The sequence below is a fragment of the Lycorma delicatula genome, chromosome 4 (genome assembly GCF_047948215.1).
Source record: "Lycorma delicatula isolate Av1 chromosome 4, ASM4794821v1, whole genome shotgun sequence".
Taxonomy (NCBI): Eukaryota; Metazoa; Arthropoda; class Insecta; order Hemiptera; family Fulgoridae; genus Lycorma; species Lycorma delicatula.
In genome coordinates this window covers 94,043,558-94,062,616 of record NC_134458.1, presented here as the reverse complement: position 1 = coordinate 94,062,616, position 19,059 = coordinate 94,043,558, and the positions used below count along the sequence as shown (strand labels likewise).

General features: G+C 29.3%; 1 protein-coding gene across 1 annotated transcript in view; it reads left to right on the top strand.

Moving 5' to 3' along the window:
• The window catches only part of da (transcription factor daughterless), a 526,412-nt gene that overhangs the window by 422,144 nt on the left and 85,209 nt on the right, over positions 1 to 19,059 (top strand). The window contains exons 6-8 of the mRNA XM_075363694.1: positions 1,117 to 1,210; positions 6,025 to 6,218; positions 9,475 to 9,750. Of these exons, the coding sequence (XP_075219809.1) occupies positions 1,117 to 1,210; positions 6,025 to 6,218; positions 9,475 to 9,750 (564 nt within the window). The remainder of the gene's footprint in view (positions 1 to 1,116; positions 1,211 to 6,024; positions 6,219 to 9,474; positions 9,751 to 19,059) is intronic.

The following is a 19,059-nucleotide window of genomic DNA, read 5'->3' as shown; positions in this document are numbered from 1 at the left end:
TTCACTTTTTGGCATTTCAAATGCTCTTGACTTGGTTATGATCAAACGCATTTTGAATTTTTGAACTTTTACGATAATCTTTGATATTAAGTGAAATGACACTAACAATTTTTCATAAAATGTTCAGTTTCAAAATGGCAGCTGCTATTTTTCTTAAAACAGGGTTAATGGACGGGTAGTGCAGTTATTGAGTTACAGACTCATTGTCTCCCCTCCATGCCTGATATGACCTATTTTTGACATCACTCCCTGTTTTTAGTCTGCCTTACATGTAGTCACATGTTAGATACTTTTTTTTTACATTTTACTCCAGCTTTAAGCCTAATATTTATGTTGAGGCAATCCTTCTACTACTGTACAGCACTGTACCTTTGTTTATTAGTAAACACTTAATCTTTGTTGGTTTTTCAATGAAGTTATCTTTTATTTCATTGAAGAACTTAATAACAAAAAAATTTGTTGTTAGAACATACAAAAAAAAAATGGGGATGTAGTGGAAATGTCTCCTTGACAGACATCGATCAGTAATATTCAATGTCTCTAGAATCATTATTTATGATATTGCATTAGTAATGTTGTATTAACAGAAAGGTCATTTCTTGGAGTGACTAATCCTTCCACAATCAATTACAGTTGATGATGTTGTTTTGTAGTTTAATTTAATTTTCAGTTTATTAGTTCAATTTAGTTTTATAACTCAATTTTTTAAATTCAGTATAAACTGAAGGAGTTGTATTGTTCACAAATCTACTAGTTAATCTGTTTTACTAGAGATAAGGAAACATAAATTATAATAGTATTAAAAAAAGTATAGTCAGTTTGTTGTCTGTATTTGAGATGTTTACAATTTATATTTTAGTAAACAATTAAATATTAAATGTCAGTTGAAATTTTTATTGTGAATATTTCATCATTTATATTGATATGCTAGTAGTTGTTTCTAATGACTTATCATCTTTAATAGGTCAAATATACAAAAAATATTTCTGAGATCATTTATCTGTTTATACTGAGAGGTGATGTTTTTACATTATGTATCTTGTTATAGCAATTAAATTATTTAAACCTAATATTAATAGTTCTGTTGTAGACTGAACTCTTATTTTTCTTTTTCAGTATGGTTCCGATGAATTTGGTCAGGATTCACCAAGATACACCTCACCTAAAGCAACGAGTGGCCTCTATGCTTCAGACCCTTCATATTATTTAGGTCAGTTTAATTTTTGGTTTACTGCATTTTTTTTTATCTATTCCAGTAATATTGCGTAGTGATTTTTTTTATATTCATTCAATAAATTTGTTGTTACATACAGTTATTAATGAATGCAAATTATTGACATCTGTTAATTAGCCCTATGCTTGTTCATGTAATGAACAAGCATAGGGCTAATTAACAAATATATAATTATATATATATATATATATATATATAATATATACCATATTAAAAGGCACACACAGTATTATGTCCTACTGTATATTATTATATGTCATTCTAATAAGATAATAAGAATAAAAGTTTCTTAACAGGTCACATTCTGATATAAAGGACTTTCTCATTGTGTCAGATTTATGAGAGAAACTGCCTTTGTGTATCATATATATATATATATATATATATATGTTACTTTTAATTAATTAGTACCAATTGGTAATATTGTATCTACTATAATAGTTTTCTTAAAGCATTTGTTGAAAGTTCTACTGTAATTTATTTAAGTGCAGTTTTATTGATGAAAGGGATCATAAATTTTAGTTGAATAATTACCTGCTTTCTTTTAACTTAGAGAGTTTTAATGAAATTTAGTTTATTTTATGAAGTACTAATTTCTAGCAGTACATTTATTCATTATTTACATTTTGACAATTTTATAAATCTTCTATAGTTGTATCAGTCAATTGTGTTTGTAGTTTAACTTTTGGATTTAAAAATGAATTTTCGGCTGTTTCTACTTAAGATGATTAACAAATTTCTAAGAATCATTACCTGAAATTATTGGAATATTATAAATCAAATAGTTTATTGGCATTTTTGTGGTTGTGGAATTGATTTTTCTTTGAAATAGTACGATAGATTTGCTGCTAGATCGAATGTGAATGTACTGTTACTACTCATTAACTGAACTATAGACCTATGGATGCAAATAATTAAAAACTGTAAAACTCTCCTGACAGTTAAATTTATGTGTATTTATTTGGATTTAATCTGAAGAGAACTTGAAAGGTCACATTCAACTTTGTTTGTGAGTTTTTGTATCTAAACTAAGCATTTAAAATTTAATAAGCTGAATGATATTCACTTTCTTGAAGTATTTTTTATTTTTTATTTAATTACTTTTTTAATCTAACAGTGTCTGACGACTGATAAAATTACTAAATGCCAATTTTTTTTGTAAAAAGTTGACATGAAAGTAAAAAAGAAATGAAAAACATATATATGTTGACAAAAATACCTGAAACTAAGGCATCCAGAAAGAAAAAAATGAACTGCTAACAGATCTTTTATTAAATGTATATTTACACTTTGAGAATGTTAAACAGTAGTTAAAGTTTTATTTAAACAAAGTAAAATAAGATATTAAAAAACAAGACATTATACGTGTATTATTTTAACAAACTACATTTTTGTAGTTCTATGAGAGCAGAGGTCAGGAAAATACTCGTAGAATGTACAGTACCTTTTGCTATCGATAGCCTAGCATAGATCTAATTTACTTTGATCTCCTGAGTAATCCCTTTATAGGTCGATTACCTCCCTTTACTTTTCCCTTTATTTGTCCTTTTTTATCCATTTTTTGCTGGATAGGTACCATGGGGTTTTATCAGCCACCAGACTGACCCCATTTGTAGGAACATCTGATAACAGTGAAGGTATTCGGATAGCGTTTTGTGCAGTCATATTATTTTATAGTTACTAATTGTTTTTCACAAATTTTTTTGTAATATATTTTTTTTTGTTTTATTTTTGTTTGTGTGTTATTAGTGCACTTTGTTATGGCAGAATTTAAATCCGTAGTTAAGATAAAGAAACATAGGAGTCAAGCACATGAAATTATCAGTAATGTTTATGATTGTATGAGAAAAGAAGCTCTAAAAGTAAGTCAATTATTGATGACAAACATATAATTGGTATTCAAAAATGCAAAGAAAGAACTGCTGCTGCTTGTGGGATATCAAGAACTTAGGTTCAAAAACTCAGAAGAGAAAAAAAAATGAATCTTCAATCAACATCCCAATTGTGTTCTTTCAGCATGCCGAAAAAGTATAAACAACGTTCAAAACCTGTCAGTGTACTAGAAACTTTTGATTTAAGTGTAGTTAAAAGAACAGTTAATGAATTTCATTCAAAGAACAATGAATTACCTACTTTAAAAAAAATAAGGCAAGAACTTCAGTCATCTATTGATGATAAAGACAGTGAATCAACTTAAGCTATTATTTTGAAAGAGTTAGGTTTCAAATGGCGTAAAACTGAAAATAACAGAAAACTTTCAATTGAGAAATTTGATATCAGGTGAGAGAGAATTGAATATTTGCAGGCAATGGCTAAGTACAGACAAAGCAATGCTTCAATTGTTTATTTGGATGAAACGTACATTTTAAGTTCGCACTGTTTGACAAAGTTGTGGTCTGATGGTATTGTTAAGGGACTTCATGTGCTGATTAATAAAGGTGACTGTTTAATAGTAATTCATGCTGGAGGAGAAATCGGTTTTATTCCAAATGCATTACTAACTTGAAAAGCCAGTTCGAAAAGTGGTGACTACCATGACAACCAGAATACAGACAATTTCATAAAATGGGTGCATGAAAAATTGATTCCAAATCTTCCACCAATCTCAGTAGTACTTGTTGATAATGCCCCTTTCACAATACAGGTATTGATAAAGCGCCAAATTCTAACTCCAGAAGAAAAGATATGACCAACTGGTTGGAGAAAACCCATATTCCATTCCATATAGTTAAAAAATGCTGAAACCACAGTTATATGAATTAGTAAAGTTACATAAAACTAAAGTACAAAAATATCACTTGGATGAACTTTTGAAAAAATATGGGCATCGTGTTCTTAGATCCATCGGCACCATCTTGATTTGAATATAATCAAGATGATATGGGTAGCCGTAAAGACGTGACAAGTCATAGCACAACATTTTCTTTCACAAATGTTGAAAAATTAACTACGGGGAAAATTAATTCTATGAATGAAGGTGACTGGAAACCCTATTGTGAAAAGGTAAAAAATATTGAAAAAGAGTATGTAAAACTGGAACCACTGATAGATGAAATGACAACTTTATATTATATGTGTAGACTCTGATAGTGAAAATGAAAGTGATAGTGATTTGTTTAGCAAGGATGGTGAACTTGCTAGAAGTTTGAATTAGATACATGAAGAAAATTCAAGGAAGCTTCTGTTATTATTAAAAATTAATAATTTAGTACAAGTAAAGGTTATAAAAGAATTAATTATGCATTGTTTATAATTAGTAAATGGAAATGTGATAGTTAATACCATGTACAATATGAAAATAAGTAGTACTGATATGATATGTGGAGTTGATGTTTTCAGGCCGAGTAGTAATACGCAGTTTGCTCATGATGTCACAAGCTCATACATTGACTGGGCCAAGTATACCATAAAGCAAACACTGTTCAGTTAATTTGACTAAGCCACTTTTGTGATATTATGCATATTATTAAACTACAAGATAAAATTAAAGAATATTAATTCTTTACACAAGTATAGACAACCATCTGCTTTACTTTATAAAAGTTTATTGGAAAAAATGTACAAGTCTCATCTGTCAAGAGGTTAAAAATGACACCTATAGCTAAATAAAACATTTATGTGTGAATATTAACTAGATGCACGAAATTGAACTGTCTAGACATGATGACTTGATAGACTCAAAATTTATATTTTAAAATACTCAAGCAGTTCTGGTCTTGTTTATATGGAATGAACCTGATGTGTAATAAGTGCCCAATAAAAAACTACATCTTTCCTGTTGTTGAAAAATCAATTAGTGTTTGCCATAATATTTCTTCAAACACCTGAATTTTGATTATGAAATGCATCCATTGTATGTAATACTTTGTTTCTCAATAAAAACAATTCATGAATAGTCAACGGCAAGTTATAGTGATTTTTATTTTTATGGGATGTCATAGCATCATATAGTGAAGTACCATTTAATGCAGTGTATCCTTATACATAAATTATTAATTGTTCCTTTGGCTAATTTGCACAAGTGATATATTTTATTAACTACTGAATATAATCCTTAATGTAATAGACATTGGAAAATTTACCCAGGAATATTTTTGTGTTCAATATGAAAAGTAGGAGCTCATATATTCTTTTTCTAATGTTTCTTGTAGGCATTTTGATGTATATAATTAAATTTTTCAAGAAAGTTGAAAATTACACAGATGACAGTGGCCAGATAATGAAATTAATTCTGATTGTAGCGTTGGAGTTTGTGTAAATAAATCTTTATAACATCCCCTTGAATTTTCTTTTGAATTTTCTTTAACCTTAGGTTAGAATGCGGAGTTTTTTTTTATTTTCTGTTCTATCCTACATTTTTTTACCTATATTTGTTTTTATTTGTTAGATCAATAGATTGTGGTAAATGTTGGATTTTTAATTTGAAGAATGACAGATTTGGATGTGACAAGTGTTTGGAATTTTTCCTTGGAAATGATTATTTAAACCATTTATACTTCTTTGGTCCTTTTCCAGACACCTCTTTTTGTTAAAAGTAGGACATAAAAGCGGCCAGGAATGATGTCAATCATTTCACCTTCCCAATAATTGTGAAATAGTTTCACACGTTTTGTCCATTGTCTTATTGTGGAGCAGATTGAATTTGGTAGATGGCTGAACCTTTTAAATGTTTCTAATTTTGATATAATATTGTATGATCTGCAATTTTTGTGATAGGTTCTGGACTTTAAGATAAGAAAATTTTATGTATTCATAAATTTCACTTAATATATATTTTATGTAAATTACAGACAGTGGTGCTGCAGGTCCAGGAGATCCATGGTCTGGGGGAGGGTCTGCAGGCAGCTCATACCCTGGAGGTTATGCATCACCTGGAGGACTACTAACAGGAGCAACGCCTTCTTCTACACCCACTTACCCATCAGCCCCTGCCCATGCTACACCAACAATGCATCTTCCTCATGATAATTTGGTCAGTCCACAAGTATGTATGACGTTCCATTATTTATGGATCAATATTGTTTGTAATCATTAACAATTTGTTCCTTATGAGAAGTCAGCATCATGATGTTAACATTCTCTACAAAGTTCAACTACATCCGTAAGAGAGTAAAACTTTATAAGATGTTTAATAATTGTAATATAGATGAATTGCCATCCTTTTTATTTACTAAATAGTCTTAGGAACCCGATGTCTCCCAAAGCTGTTAAATATGTATAGTAATCAATCTGATTTGAGTTTTGAAAACTTTAAATTGCTTTCACCCAGAGCAATCTTGTTTATGCCATCACATAATTTCTGGACACAGCTTTGAACATGTTCTAAGCAAACATATTGCCAAACACAGATACACAGTGAAGATGTAGCCTCACTACATGATGACCAGAACTGTGGCTGTATGTAGTGAGCTCTGTGGTGCACTGGAAAAATACTGAAGCCACTACATGAAAAGTAGCTTCTTTTGCTGCTACTTATAAATAATAACAGTTAATAAAATAATAAACATTATTTTAGTTTATTTTTTAATATATTATATGATGGTGTAATTTTTTTTTTTTATTCGTTTGAAACAGTTTTGAATAGAAATGGTTAATATTAATTATATCAATCAAACTGATACCATATAGAAAAGAAAAATTTAACTAAATTTTAAAAGTAGCATTACAAAAAAAATTTGCTTTAAATTACATTTGAAAACTCCAAAAATTAAAGTTATTGTAATAAATTGTTGATGAATTTATTACAGAAAAAAGGCTGTTGCCGTGGTAATGGCTTATATAAATAATATTGTTTCCTTTCATTATTACAATCAGATCAGAGATTTAATCTATAATTTTTATCATTGAAGTTTCCAAAAAAGGAAATAGCATGACAGTATATTATTTTACATGCTGAAAGAAATGTTTCAAATTTGTAAGTGTAATATTTTTTACAGATAGATTTTTTTGTAACAGCGAGATTAACATTTTATAATTGGAATTATTAGTTTATTAATTAAACAGTTTATAACAAACTTAAGTTCATTTAGTTTGGGTGAAGTTTTATTGATTTTATTCTGGTCTTATTTAACAAAATTTTAGTTTAAATCTTGTGTTGCTCCAAAATGTTTTGAATATATGTAGAAATTTAACATACATAAAAATGGATTATTAGGCCAGAAAATTCTTGTTTTCTATAAATTTTCATTGCTATTTACAAAATAACTTACTGATCAAAGTAAAATTAGAAATGTATGATTGATTATAATTTATTTTTTTTAAATGAATGGATTGATGTGAATAAAACTAATGATTTTTCTAATGTTATCTTCTTTATATTAAGTTTATTGTATGATAATCCAGAAGTCTCCCAAGATACCTAGTACAGCTTTAGTCAGGACCATGGATAGCTGCATCTTGTTTGTATGTATATTATAAATAAATTTGAGTAACATTCTATGTTTGTTAGGTCTGGATGTGTTGTTAATTACAATCTTTACATCAAATGATGGGTTATAATGCTTCCAAAGGTGTATTAAAAGAATATTTTGCTAAGCCACTGAAAGCTCTTTAGTGACATATATACTATTTGCCAAATGTGATAAATACCTCACCATACAAGAAAATGAGTCAGCTATAGCAGTAGGTCATGTGAAGCCTTATAATAATGATACCATAGTTTCTATGATACGGATATGGTGAAGTCTTTTAAAGGTTTTTGGATCAAAAAGCTGTTTAAATAAATTTTCTTGCTCAAAGAACAATAATTGTTTTACTGAGACAGTAGTTATGTTTTTGTTGTTTAACTTGTATGTTTTACTTGAATAGCTACTAAAAGTGGACTTCTTGATTTGAACTAATGAACTACTTTAATGTTCTGTATCAGAGCTGTTCTTTATGAATGTCTGTGTGGATATGGATGATTTGTTTTTAATGAAGCCATAATGATTATGGTTTCATTAGTGATTTCATTCATTGCTTTTTTCCATTCTTTGTCACTTTACTCTTGTATATATTATTGTTGATTTTTTAAATTTATTATTCTGTTAACAATCTGCATTACTGAAAAAACTGAAATGTGTTTTGTTGAAGTGGAAAGATGACATGTCATTTACTCATTTGTAATTTTAGCTGAAGAACTATATACTTAATTAGAATTATCATCATCATTTGGGGTTCAACCTGATAGCAGGTCCCTTATACTGCTGCTGTCCTCATTCAGTAACTCAGTTTCAAATAAATTACATTTTGTTGTCCAAATATTATATATATATTTTATGACAAGATTTTTTTTAAAAATCATGAACGTATTTATTAATAAAAACTGATATTTTTGATATGAATGTAACTACAAAATATTAAAATTACCACGAGCCTCTTTTCTTCTGTGTTATCTAATATTTTTTTTTTGTTTTCCATCTTTCCAGATGTATTATATTTACATCTGTTTTTATATTTACATTTGCATATATTTGTATGCAATTAACTTAGTTATATGTAATTCTCTACAATATATGATTGCACGTTAGCAAGGGATTCTCATCATAATGAATTAACTATTCTCCTATAAACTTCTGTGTTTCTTGTTCCTTTTTCTTCTTCCAGTTTAGATCAGTATAGTGTAATAGATTATGCTTTATCCAATTAAAAAATTTTTCTATAATTATTTTGTAATGATATTTTCTATGTAAATTACATAGAATTGTAAAAATAAAAATCTACATAAAATTGTTTTTTATTTCCTCAGATGTGTTAGCGTATTTTACCATGGAAATAATCCATCTAATATTCATTAAATAAAACTCAAAACTTCTGAATAATAGTTTCTGATTAAACCCTGATACGTTCAATTCTTTCAAAGCTAATAATGACAAAATAGTGAACAATTTTTGTTATTGTTTTATTGGCACATCAGTAATTTTTGAGTAAAATTAATATTAGTTATTTCAATAGAAGTAGAATAAAAAATTGCAAAATAATTGTTTTCTTTTTATAATTAAAACACAGTATTTAAAGTTATAATAAGTGGATATTACTGTATGTTGAAAGTTAATATTTAGTGAATCAGAATAAAAAAAAACAAAAACTATAAAATGGTATATTACTCCACACTTTCTTTAGTAATGTTATATATTTTGCTCATTATGTTTTAAATTATTCTTGTAGTATGATTTATTATCACGTTACTATTATTTATTTATTTGTTTTAGTCCATAATTACTTTTGTTTCCTTCAGTCCATATTTTACTTTTGTTTTTTAGGGATATGGGGAGATGTCACCGGGTAGTGTTAGTGGTTCAGCCGCCGTTGCTGGTGGTGCACCAACTGGACCGACAACGGGTGACTCCGTCGTCGCTTCTTCCCTTGGTCTACCTGGTCCTCCATTACCAGCAACACTGCCGCCCATGTCAAGTTTTCGTGGTGGAACCACAGCGTCGGGTGGTGCTGGAACTGGTTCACCTGCTAGCATACTCTATACTTCGCACAGTCCTGTTGTACAGACTTCTGGTGATACCCTTGGAAAAGCCCTTGCCTCGGTCAGTTCTTCGTTATTGTTTTTATTTGTTTTAAATTTTGTTAAAAATTTATTAATTGGTTTATTTTGCTTAATCCATTCACATAAACAGGAGTTAAGTTGTTGTTTGCATTTACCTTCTATGAACAGATCTGAGATCACTTGTTACTGTAGTTCATTCAATATATATGATGTAACTGACATTTAGTCACAACAGATAGCTGTTTCTTTACAATTTTTAACATTATAATATTAAAAAACAGTGTTAAAATGTAGACAAAAAGTTGTGCATATGCTTAAAAAAATATATATGTATATATTTATATTTTTATATTGGATTTGTTTTGGTACTTTTTATAAAAAAAGAATATATAAGTATATATTTCCCTCCCCCATTCAGTTGTAGTATAGCTGTATTTTAGTATTTTTACTATCAAAAATAAAAGTAGATTGTACAGTTGTTAGTATCATGCAACTTTTCTTTCACATGTGATGTTTATTTGTGTATTTGATGTTTACTTTCTTTTTTCTTGTTCATGTTATATTTTCATTTATTGTGGTACGTTCATATTTATTTAATGGATCTGCATATGAAACAGAATGGAATTATGAGGTTTAAAACTACAAATAGCCGACTAAGGTTGTTGTATGTAAGGGTTGTTGACTAGTATAAAAAAGGATCAGGTTAGACAGTAGAGCGAAATACGATAAAGACATTAATGATTCACATTATTTAAAAAATGTAAGGATACATGATAAAATTTAAATAAATATGTATATGAAAAGTGTTGTAAATAATAATTCAAATGTAAATACTAACTTAACCACCAGTATTGTAAAATACCAACCGGCAGTCAACCTTTTCTATTTTATCTGATAATGGACGTAACAATATGTGAAATATTTTGTTACAATGCATGCTTTATACTGTTTAAGAACATATTTTTCCATGAAAAAAGATTTTTTTAATAGTACAAGAGGTGGATCAAAAAATAAGTTACACCCTTGCCGTGTTCTTGAACTGAAAGTGTTATATTAATGTCTTGTGGTGACAGCCTGGTTTTGTTGTCTTCACACTCCCCCAGTAGCAATTCTGTATGACATTCAGTATGTGTGTAGTGTCGTTGTCAATATGGTGTGTTCTCCAGAGGTTTCGTCCAGCATAGAAGTATATTCATTCAGTAGTCCGATTTTTGTGGCCAAAAAATTACAGTTGTTTTGGAATTCATCGCCAAATTGTTGAGGTATATGGTAAGAATGCAGTGTCATGCCTGATGATCACAAAATGATGCCAAATGTTCAGAAATGGAAGAACAAATGTGAGTTATGAACTGCATGTTGGGCGTCCTTCAACACAACGCGTAATGCTGAACACATGAATGAAATTATCTTGAGTAACCAGTGCATTAAAATTAGAGAGATTGCAAGTGAACTTAACATCAGTTATGGTAGTGTGTTTACGATTATTCATGATCAGCTTGGTTACCGTAAGATGTATGCACAATGGGTGCCACATCTGTTGACCGACAACCACAAACAGTTTTGCATCTACTCTTTCTTTTCTTCAACGTTATTCTATGACTGGTCCACAGTTTTTGAAACAAATCATCACAGGGGATGAGAGCTGGATGCTTCATTTCACTCCTGAGTCTAAACGAGCATCACATGAATGAACACAGAAAAATTCGCTACAGCCAAATAAAGTGTAAACATCCCCACATCTTTGAAAGGTTATGCTGACAACATAACATTCTGAGGGAGTTGTTTACAGTGAATATGCCCTGAGCAACAATAATCAATGCCAAATCTTACTGTGAGACTTTAAAAAAATTAAAAAAGCCAATAAAGATCGAAGACCCGGAAGATTGAGCGATGGGGTCATTTTTCTTTGCGACAATGCAACTCATTCAGTGCATGTGACAAAGGAATTACTGTAAAAATTCAAGTGGGAAGTGTGGTCTCATCTGCCTTACAGCCCTGACCTAGCACCCTGCAACTACCACCTGTTTGTTCCTCTCATGCGAGAGCTGGGTGGGGAGCGTTTCACTAATGATGATGAACTGAAGGAAGTGGTGTCCTTAAATGGTTGAAGGAAATTGGACGAAATTTTTATGAATGTGGAATTGAAAAACTTGTCACAAGGTATGAAAATTATTTAGAAAAGCTTTGTAATTTTGTTGAAAAATAGGTAAAAATATGTAGTTTTTTGTTCAATAAAAAAAAGATTGCCTTATAAATATGTATTTGTTTCATAGAGGAGGTGTAACTTACTTTCTGATCAACTCTGTAGAAGAAAGATATATTAAAAATGTATTATAGTACAAAACAATAGTGTTGACATGATCTGTTTTAGATTTCTATAAAGACCCTACAAAGTAGCTTGGGTTTAAGAAAAAATGAATTTATTTGATACGTCAGGTGTAAAAAAAAGAAGTAATTTGTAAATAAGTGTATCATTACTGGGCAGTCAGCAGTTGTAATAATGTTTTTTGAGTTCCAATCAAATGCTAGAAATATTCCAACTGTAATTTTTTAAATAATTTTTCATAGATTCATTCTGGCTAGACACTTAATAAAATTTGTGAATTATTTAGGAATAACATCTTTATTGGTATGTTTGTAGGCTGATGAAATAAAAAAAATATTTTTTCACTAGGTGTTAGAATACAAAATTTATTAGGGATATACTGTCTTAATTAATTATATTTCTCTCCATTCCAAATTGCTTTCTACTGTTAAATTGAATTTGTTATTTTGTTATGTATTTTCTTTTTATTATATTAAAATCTACAATCAACTTCTCTGCTTACATATTTTTATTCGGTTTTGTTCTTTGTAATTTTTATAGGTTTTTTATCTCATGAAAATTGTATTAAGTAATATTTTTTAATTTTTTTTTCTAAGCATTCCTGCTCATGCTTACCGGGCATTCAGAACCTTGACTGTAAGTGATGTGGATTTAATTTTAGAGAGGCTTTTGGATGTGAAATCTCTTTTATACCTGAAATTTAATCCCTGATGTTAGCTAATGAGAATAGAATTTTTTTTGTAAAAATGACTAAGCAAAATCTAAAAAAGTAATAAAAATCAATCAAATATAAAGATATCATAATATCTATGTAATAAAAATTCACAATATAAAAGTAAACAACAAATAATTCTGGCCAACAAAATTTAATTTTTTCTTTGTTAAATGAGAGTGAATGGCTGATTGTTATAGTATTTTTTATGCTGATTTCATATAGATTTTTTCTATCAGGCTCAGTTTATTTTAATTTTAATTTCTTTTGAAACAAAAATGTATGGTGAAAATAATATGGCAATATATTACATGCATTTTGTACTCGCCCAAAATCTATTTCTTTTGGATTTCCTGCTGTAATTTGCTGTAGGTAGAGCCCTCTGTAGATTCCAACAGTAGTCAGCTAGCATTTTTGGGTTCTATTTTCCCTGGTATTGTACTTCCATTGTAGATATCTCCCGGTGAAAGTGTTCTCCATGTTCACCACTGATAGCACCAAGATTGTTAGAGAAAAATTTCAGATGTGAATGTAAGAAATGGATTTTGAGTGACATGTTACACCCAAGTTCTTTCTAGTTTTGAAGGAGTTCACTCACAAGTTCTCTGTAGTTACTGGCCTTGTGGTTTTCAAAGAAGTTGTTTACAATATTTTGAAATGATTTCCATGCAACAACCTCCCAAATCATTCAAATATTCTTCAAACGTTGGATCACTCATTAGTTTTCTTATTTTTGGTCCAACAAATCTATCTTCCTTTATTTTAGCAATGCTTATATTAAGAAATTTGTTTTTAGAAACTGAAACTCTGCATCATTGCGATCCATTGTTTTAATAAAATTTTTGAATAAACCTAGCTTAATGTGTAATGGCAGAAGATAAACTTTTTCTGGATTTACGAATGCCTAACAACATTCTTCTCTCCTACAGTTAGTATCTCTCTCTTTGGCCACTGCTCTTTTATGTAATGGTTTTTTCTATCCCTGCTGTCCCACTCGCACAAAAAAAGCAACAGAACATAGTCTATCCAAGTTGCAGTCCAAGTAAAAGCACTATTACTTCTAGATCTCCACAAATATGCCATAAATATTTCTCATACTGAATCCTGCTCAATACAAGTTTCTTATTTTCATAAAACTCCTTCATGTGAACAGCATATGCTAATAGTATGATGGGTATTTATTTTCACTGTGAAGTAGAACAGCTTTCAAACCAAACTTGGATGAGTCAATAAAAAGTTGCCATTTGTCAGGATGATACATATGTCCCAAAGCTTCCAGTAAAGATTCCACATCATTACAGTGTGCTAAGTTTTCATACTGAGAGAAGAAATGGTCAAATTCTGACTGTGTGTCATGCAAAGCACTTATTTTAGTATTTGGTTATAAAAAAATGCCATCTTTTCATTCTTGATGGCAGTATTTCTGCTTGATTCTTTGATAATTTAGATCACGAACCAGATCATTTAATTCTGACTGATTAATTAAATGGGGTTCAGCAAACCTATTTTCTAAAAATTTAGGATCTCTTTCTTCATCACCTGATATGTAAGCACAAGATTTGATATTTTCATTTTCATCGTCACGTGGTGGGGCATGTTTCTGGTAGTACTCGAATTGGAAGCTCATGGCTATGTGGCACTTGCCACATGGCAGAGGGAATATCAGGGTATTTAACAGTACATCTAGTTTTATCTGTTATCCCAGATATCTTTATTACACAAAAATAACAGTCTGTGGTGTGATCCTTCAGTTTTCTCCAAACCATTCAAATTGTAAATGGCATGTGACGAGATCCATTTAGCCAAGCAGTCAACAGTGTTACAGAAGAAGCACAGCAAATTTGAGGAGCCCAGGATTTGACCTGATCACCTGATTTACATCCAAAATATAGTTCATACAACTTTTTTATCAGTTGAGTTATATTTCTTTCTGAGACTTCAATGTTATCTCACCACTGATGTAGCAGAAATTGTAATACAACTGCAAGGCATTGTTAAAACATTACAATAACTAATATTGTTTAAAAAGAAACACTATAAACATGCTAATTTAATAAACATACACTCATTTTACTGAACAACATACACCAGCAAATACCAAAGCCAGCTAGAAAACTGAATGTTCACGCTCGAGAACTTGCACTTGAATGGGAATTAAAAATATTTCCATAGTCTGCACAACAGTTTGTAAGTAAATATAATAACAACAGAAATAACTAATGAGTTTGTAAATAATAAAAATGATGACTAACGGCTAACAAATCAATGTGACAACAATTAACAGATTGTAATAAATAAACAAAAACTATTTAGTTGGTAAATAATGTAATAAAATGCATTCAAAAAATCCTATACTTATGGAGTTCATGCATGATACTACCTGAAAATAATTTTGGTAGTTAAAAAACACTAAGCCTGATAGAATTCTGATTTCATATTTGAAATCAGCATGAAAAGCAGTATAATAATCAGTTAATCACTCTCATTTAACAAAATCATTGTTGATTAGTGTAATCAAAGACCTTAGCAAAGTAGTTAGCAATGCAAACAAGTTGTAAAATCATCCTTCTGAACTAATAATAGTATTATTAAATAATAAAATTTCACTATAGTAATAATAATAATTAAGTATGAAATAGTGAATTATTTAAAGAAAAATGAGATGTCTTATGTAATTCACTAGCAGATACCATTGGTAAGAAGATATTACATAGTTTTTATGAATCAAGTTACTACAATAACCTGATAAGGAACAGAATGGAACTTAATCATACCTGAGGTTAAAATGAAATTAAAATTTTGTTTAAAAGAATGAAAAAAAGCTTTTTTTACTTTTTTTTTAATGGGTGGCAACTTACAATTCACATTCTCAATTTCAAGACTTGTAAATATTTCTCATAATTTTTATATCAATAAATTCAACTGAAAATGTTCTGGGAAGTAATAAGAAATCTTAATCACTGTTTGTATAATGTTTTTACGATGTAATAAATCAGTTATGTTACAGTGCTTGATTTAATTAATTATGAATATTTACTTTTTTTAAATGTATTCCTAGTGGAATAGGCTGTTTTCTTAGTACTGTTTATTATATTTCGCTGATGAGAGCAGAATTGTTTATTGTTGCATCTGCAAGTGTAATGTGTTATATATTACACATTAATGTTTTCGTTCTAAGCTAATTAAATTAAATGTTACTTTGATTATAAATAAGCATGAAATCATATCTCTTGATATTATTTTTCCTTCTTACTTGTTTATATATATATATATACATATCTAAACTTTTATAGAATATGTTGTTCTCTTTATAACTATTTCTTAATCGAAAATCTTAAATAATTTTTTTTGCAAACTTCTTGAGTTAATTATATGGACATAAATGCATCAGTGACTATAATTAATCTGGTGGTGAGAACGTCTCGTAGACTTTAAGTTTATGTTATTCCCCCGATGGCAAAGACAAGGGGTGAGTGAGCTTTGAACCACAATTTAACCGAATGAGTAAACTTTGGTCAGTTTAAGTGGACCTCAAATCCTTCCCTTCTCTCCTATTCCCCCTCCCTAATAAGTAAAGTTTAGACCAAAGGGATGTGGGTTCACTTTACTCTTGTTTTACACTTAGATGTTATGCTATTCGATTTTGACACAATCTAATCTTGTGTCTTATCTTGTCATGTTAAACTTCTTTTCCCCGAATTCACAACTTTAACTATTTTATTGGTGTGTGTGATTTTTATTTGCCTTTTTGTTTTTTTATTTTTATTGCATAATATTGCGTTAAAAAAAGTTTGTCATAAGTTTGGAATTCAATCCGATATACTTCATGTTACTTTTTATTCTGTATCTCTTTTAATCTCTGCATATTTGTTGCACATTACCATATTTCATTTATTTACTCCATGAATTTTGTTTATTATCTGAGTATTTTTAATGTTATAGATTTAATTTTATTATAAAATTTTCTGTAATGCTTGATTAATATAAACTTTTTCAGCTTAACTTCTCTTTCATCTTCAAAATAAATTTCTATCTGAAAATTTGTTAATTTTAAAGTAATCCATCTATCACATTATTATTTTTATTTTGAAGTAACAGTGATTACTATATCATAAAATATTAAAAAATACCAATTACATGCAGACCTAGCATTTATTCATTTCTTTACTTTGTTGATGAGAATGAGAACCAATTAATCGATTTTGAGTTATTGTCATTTTATCCTTATTCTCATGCCTTTCAACTTTCATTCTCCCTGAGATATTCCAGATATTATAGAGCTATAAGATTGTAATGTAATTCATCATCTTACTCGGAGAATAATAATACTATCCACTGATTTTTGACTTTCTGTATATTATACATCTTGATTTTGAGTTATTGTCATTTTATCCTTATTCTCATGCCTTTCAACTTTCATTCTCCCTAAGATATTCCAGATATTATAGAGCTATAAGATTGTAATGTAATTCATCATCTTACTCGGAGAATAATAATACTATCCACTGATTTTTTACTTTTGTATATTATACATCTATCTTAATTGTGTTTCTCGATTTCCTGTTCATGTCTTGCTGGTACTGATACTCCAATCAGATGTATCATATTTAAAGCATTACAATGAACACAATTATCAGTTATACTTATGCCTAGGATACTGACGACTTGTTTCATCAGAGTCATCTGTTGTCATGTTTGTTCCTGCAGGATAAAAAAACTGGTAGTATTTTCATACCTAAATTTGTATTTACTGTTTGAATCATGTTCATTATGTATCTGTTCTACATCATCATTTATGTGTGAAAAATACTTTTAAAAATGGCTATTTTTTGTCAGGTGAGACACAACTATGGTAATGCCAGTATAATTCTATTTCTGAAAGTTATTTTGTTATTCCTTACAGCCAGTATTAATGATTAAATCAGAGAACAGTAATAATAGTGGGATTTTATAAAAAATCTTGTTCTTAAAATTTAAAAAAAAAAAACTACTACTATTCAACAAATACCTAAAAGTACCAAATAAGGGATGTTGACTCCAAGTTTATGTTTTTTTTTTACTTTTATTAAGTTTTATTGTTCAATTCTGTTTTGAAAATATCATTACGTAGTGCAGGCAAGAAACAACAGTCAGAAACCATGTGTAGTTATTACTAAATAAACTGCTTCACTATAAAACAATTGTTCATCTATGATGATTACTTTCATTTGATAGTAAATCATCCATATAAATTAAAGGTTTACAGTATAAAAATCTCTTATATAATAAAAAAACTTTTGCTCTAAGTGCAACTTTCATTTGTGTTATATAAATTTCTCATTTTCGTAATTAAAAAATATGTATGTAAATAAATTATTTAATACTGACAGTGCAGCGTAGACTGACTTCAGGCAGAAATTAATTTCATACAAACATTTGTGTAATTGTTGAAACATTTTTATTATATTATACTGCTTTGTTTTCTTGAGGATAAGACTAAAGATTGCAGCAACCTGCAACTTAAACTCAGGGATAAGTTAAGTTGTGGTTTCCAGTCGCTGGTGAGGATTTGTGATGCGAGTTGCTTTACCAGACTATGACTGTCATTTTATTCGATTCCTGTCAGTAATTGATTAATAATTTAAGAGTAGCCTTGGGCTCACTGTAAAAGTTATTCCTACTGGATTCAAATCTTCTTTGTCATTGATGTACTGGAATGATGTTATGATATTCAATTATTTACTGAAACAATGACTGAATTAGGCAGCTATAAATTTTAGTCAGCATAGCTTTTATTCAGTCTTGCTTCCTCAATGAAGGGTTATCTATCCCTCAGTTTTATTTTACGTAAAACTATAATTTGGGCATTTTAATTATCAAAATGAAGAAATTAGGTTCCAAGGTTGATCAGCTTGGTATTAGTTTAGGGGCAGTTCAGTCTGCTTCATCCTCTAATTTAATTTCAAGTTTGGTTTTAACTCTAATGGTTTCATAATAATTACAGGAAAGAGTCTTATGAACAGCCTTCATATCTATGCCGATCATATATCTCATCTTCAGTGGATAGATGGCAGGGCAAATCTGACACACTAATAACCGATGGATTATTTTATCCTTATCAGAGTAACTCTAAATAAATAATTAGATAGAACCTTAAAAATCTTAATAAGATAATAATTAGTTTATGTTGAATGTTTTTCCACGGTTAACCATTTCTTCATGATTAATCTTGTTAGTATATATTGTGTGAAATATGTTGTCCCCTGTGAAATAATTGTTGCCTGTATGTAATATAATGCTGTTTTCATTCTATTTTTCTCTTATTCATCTTT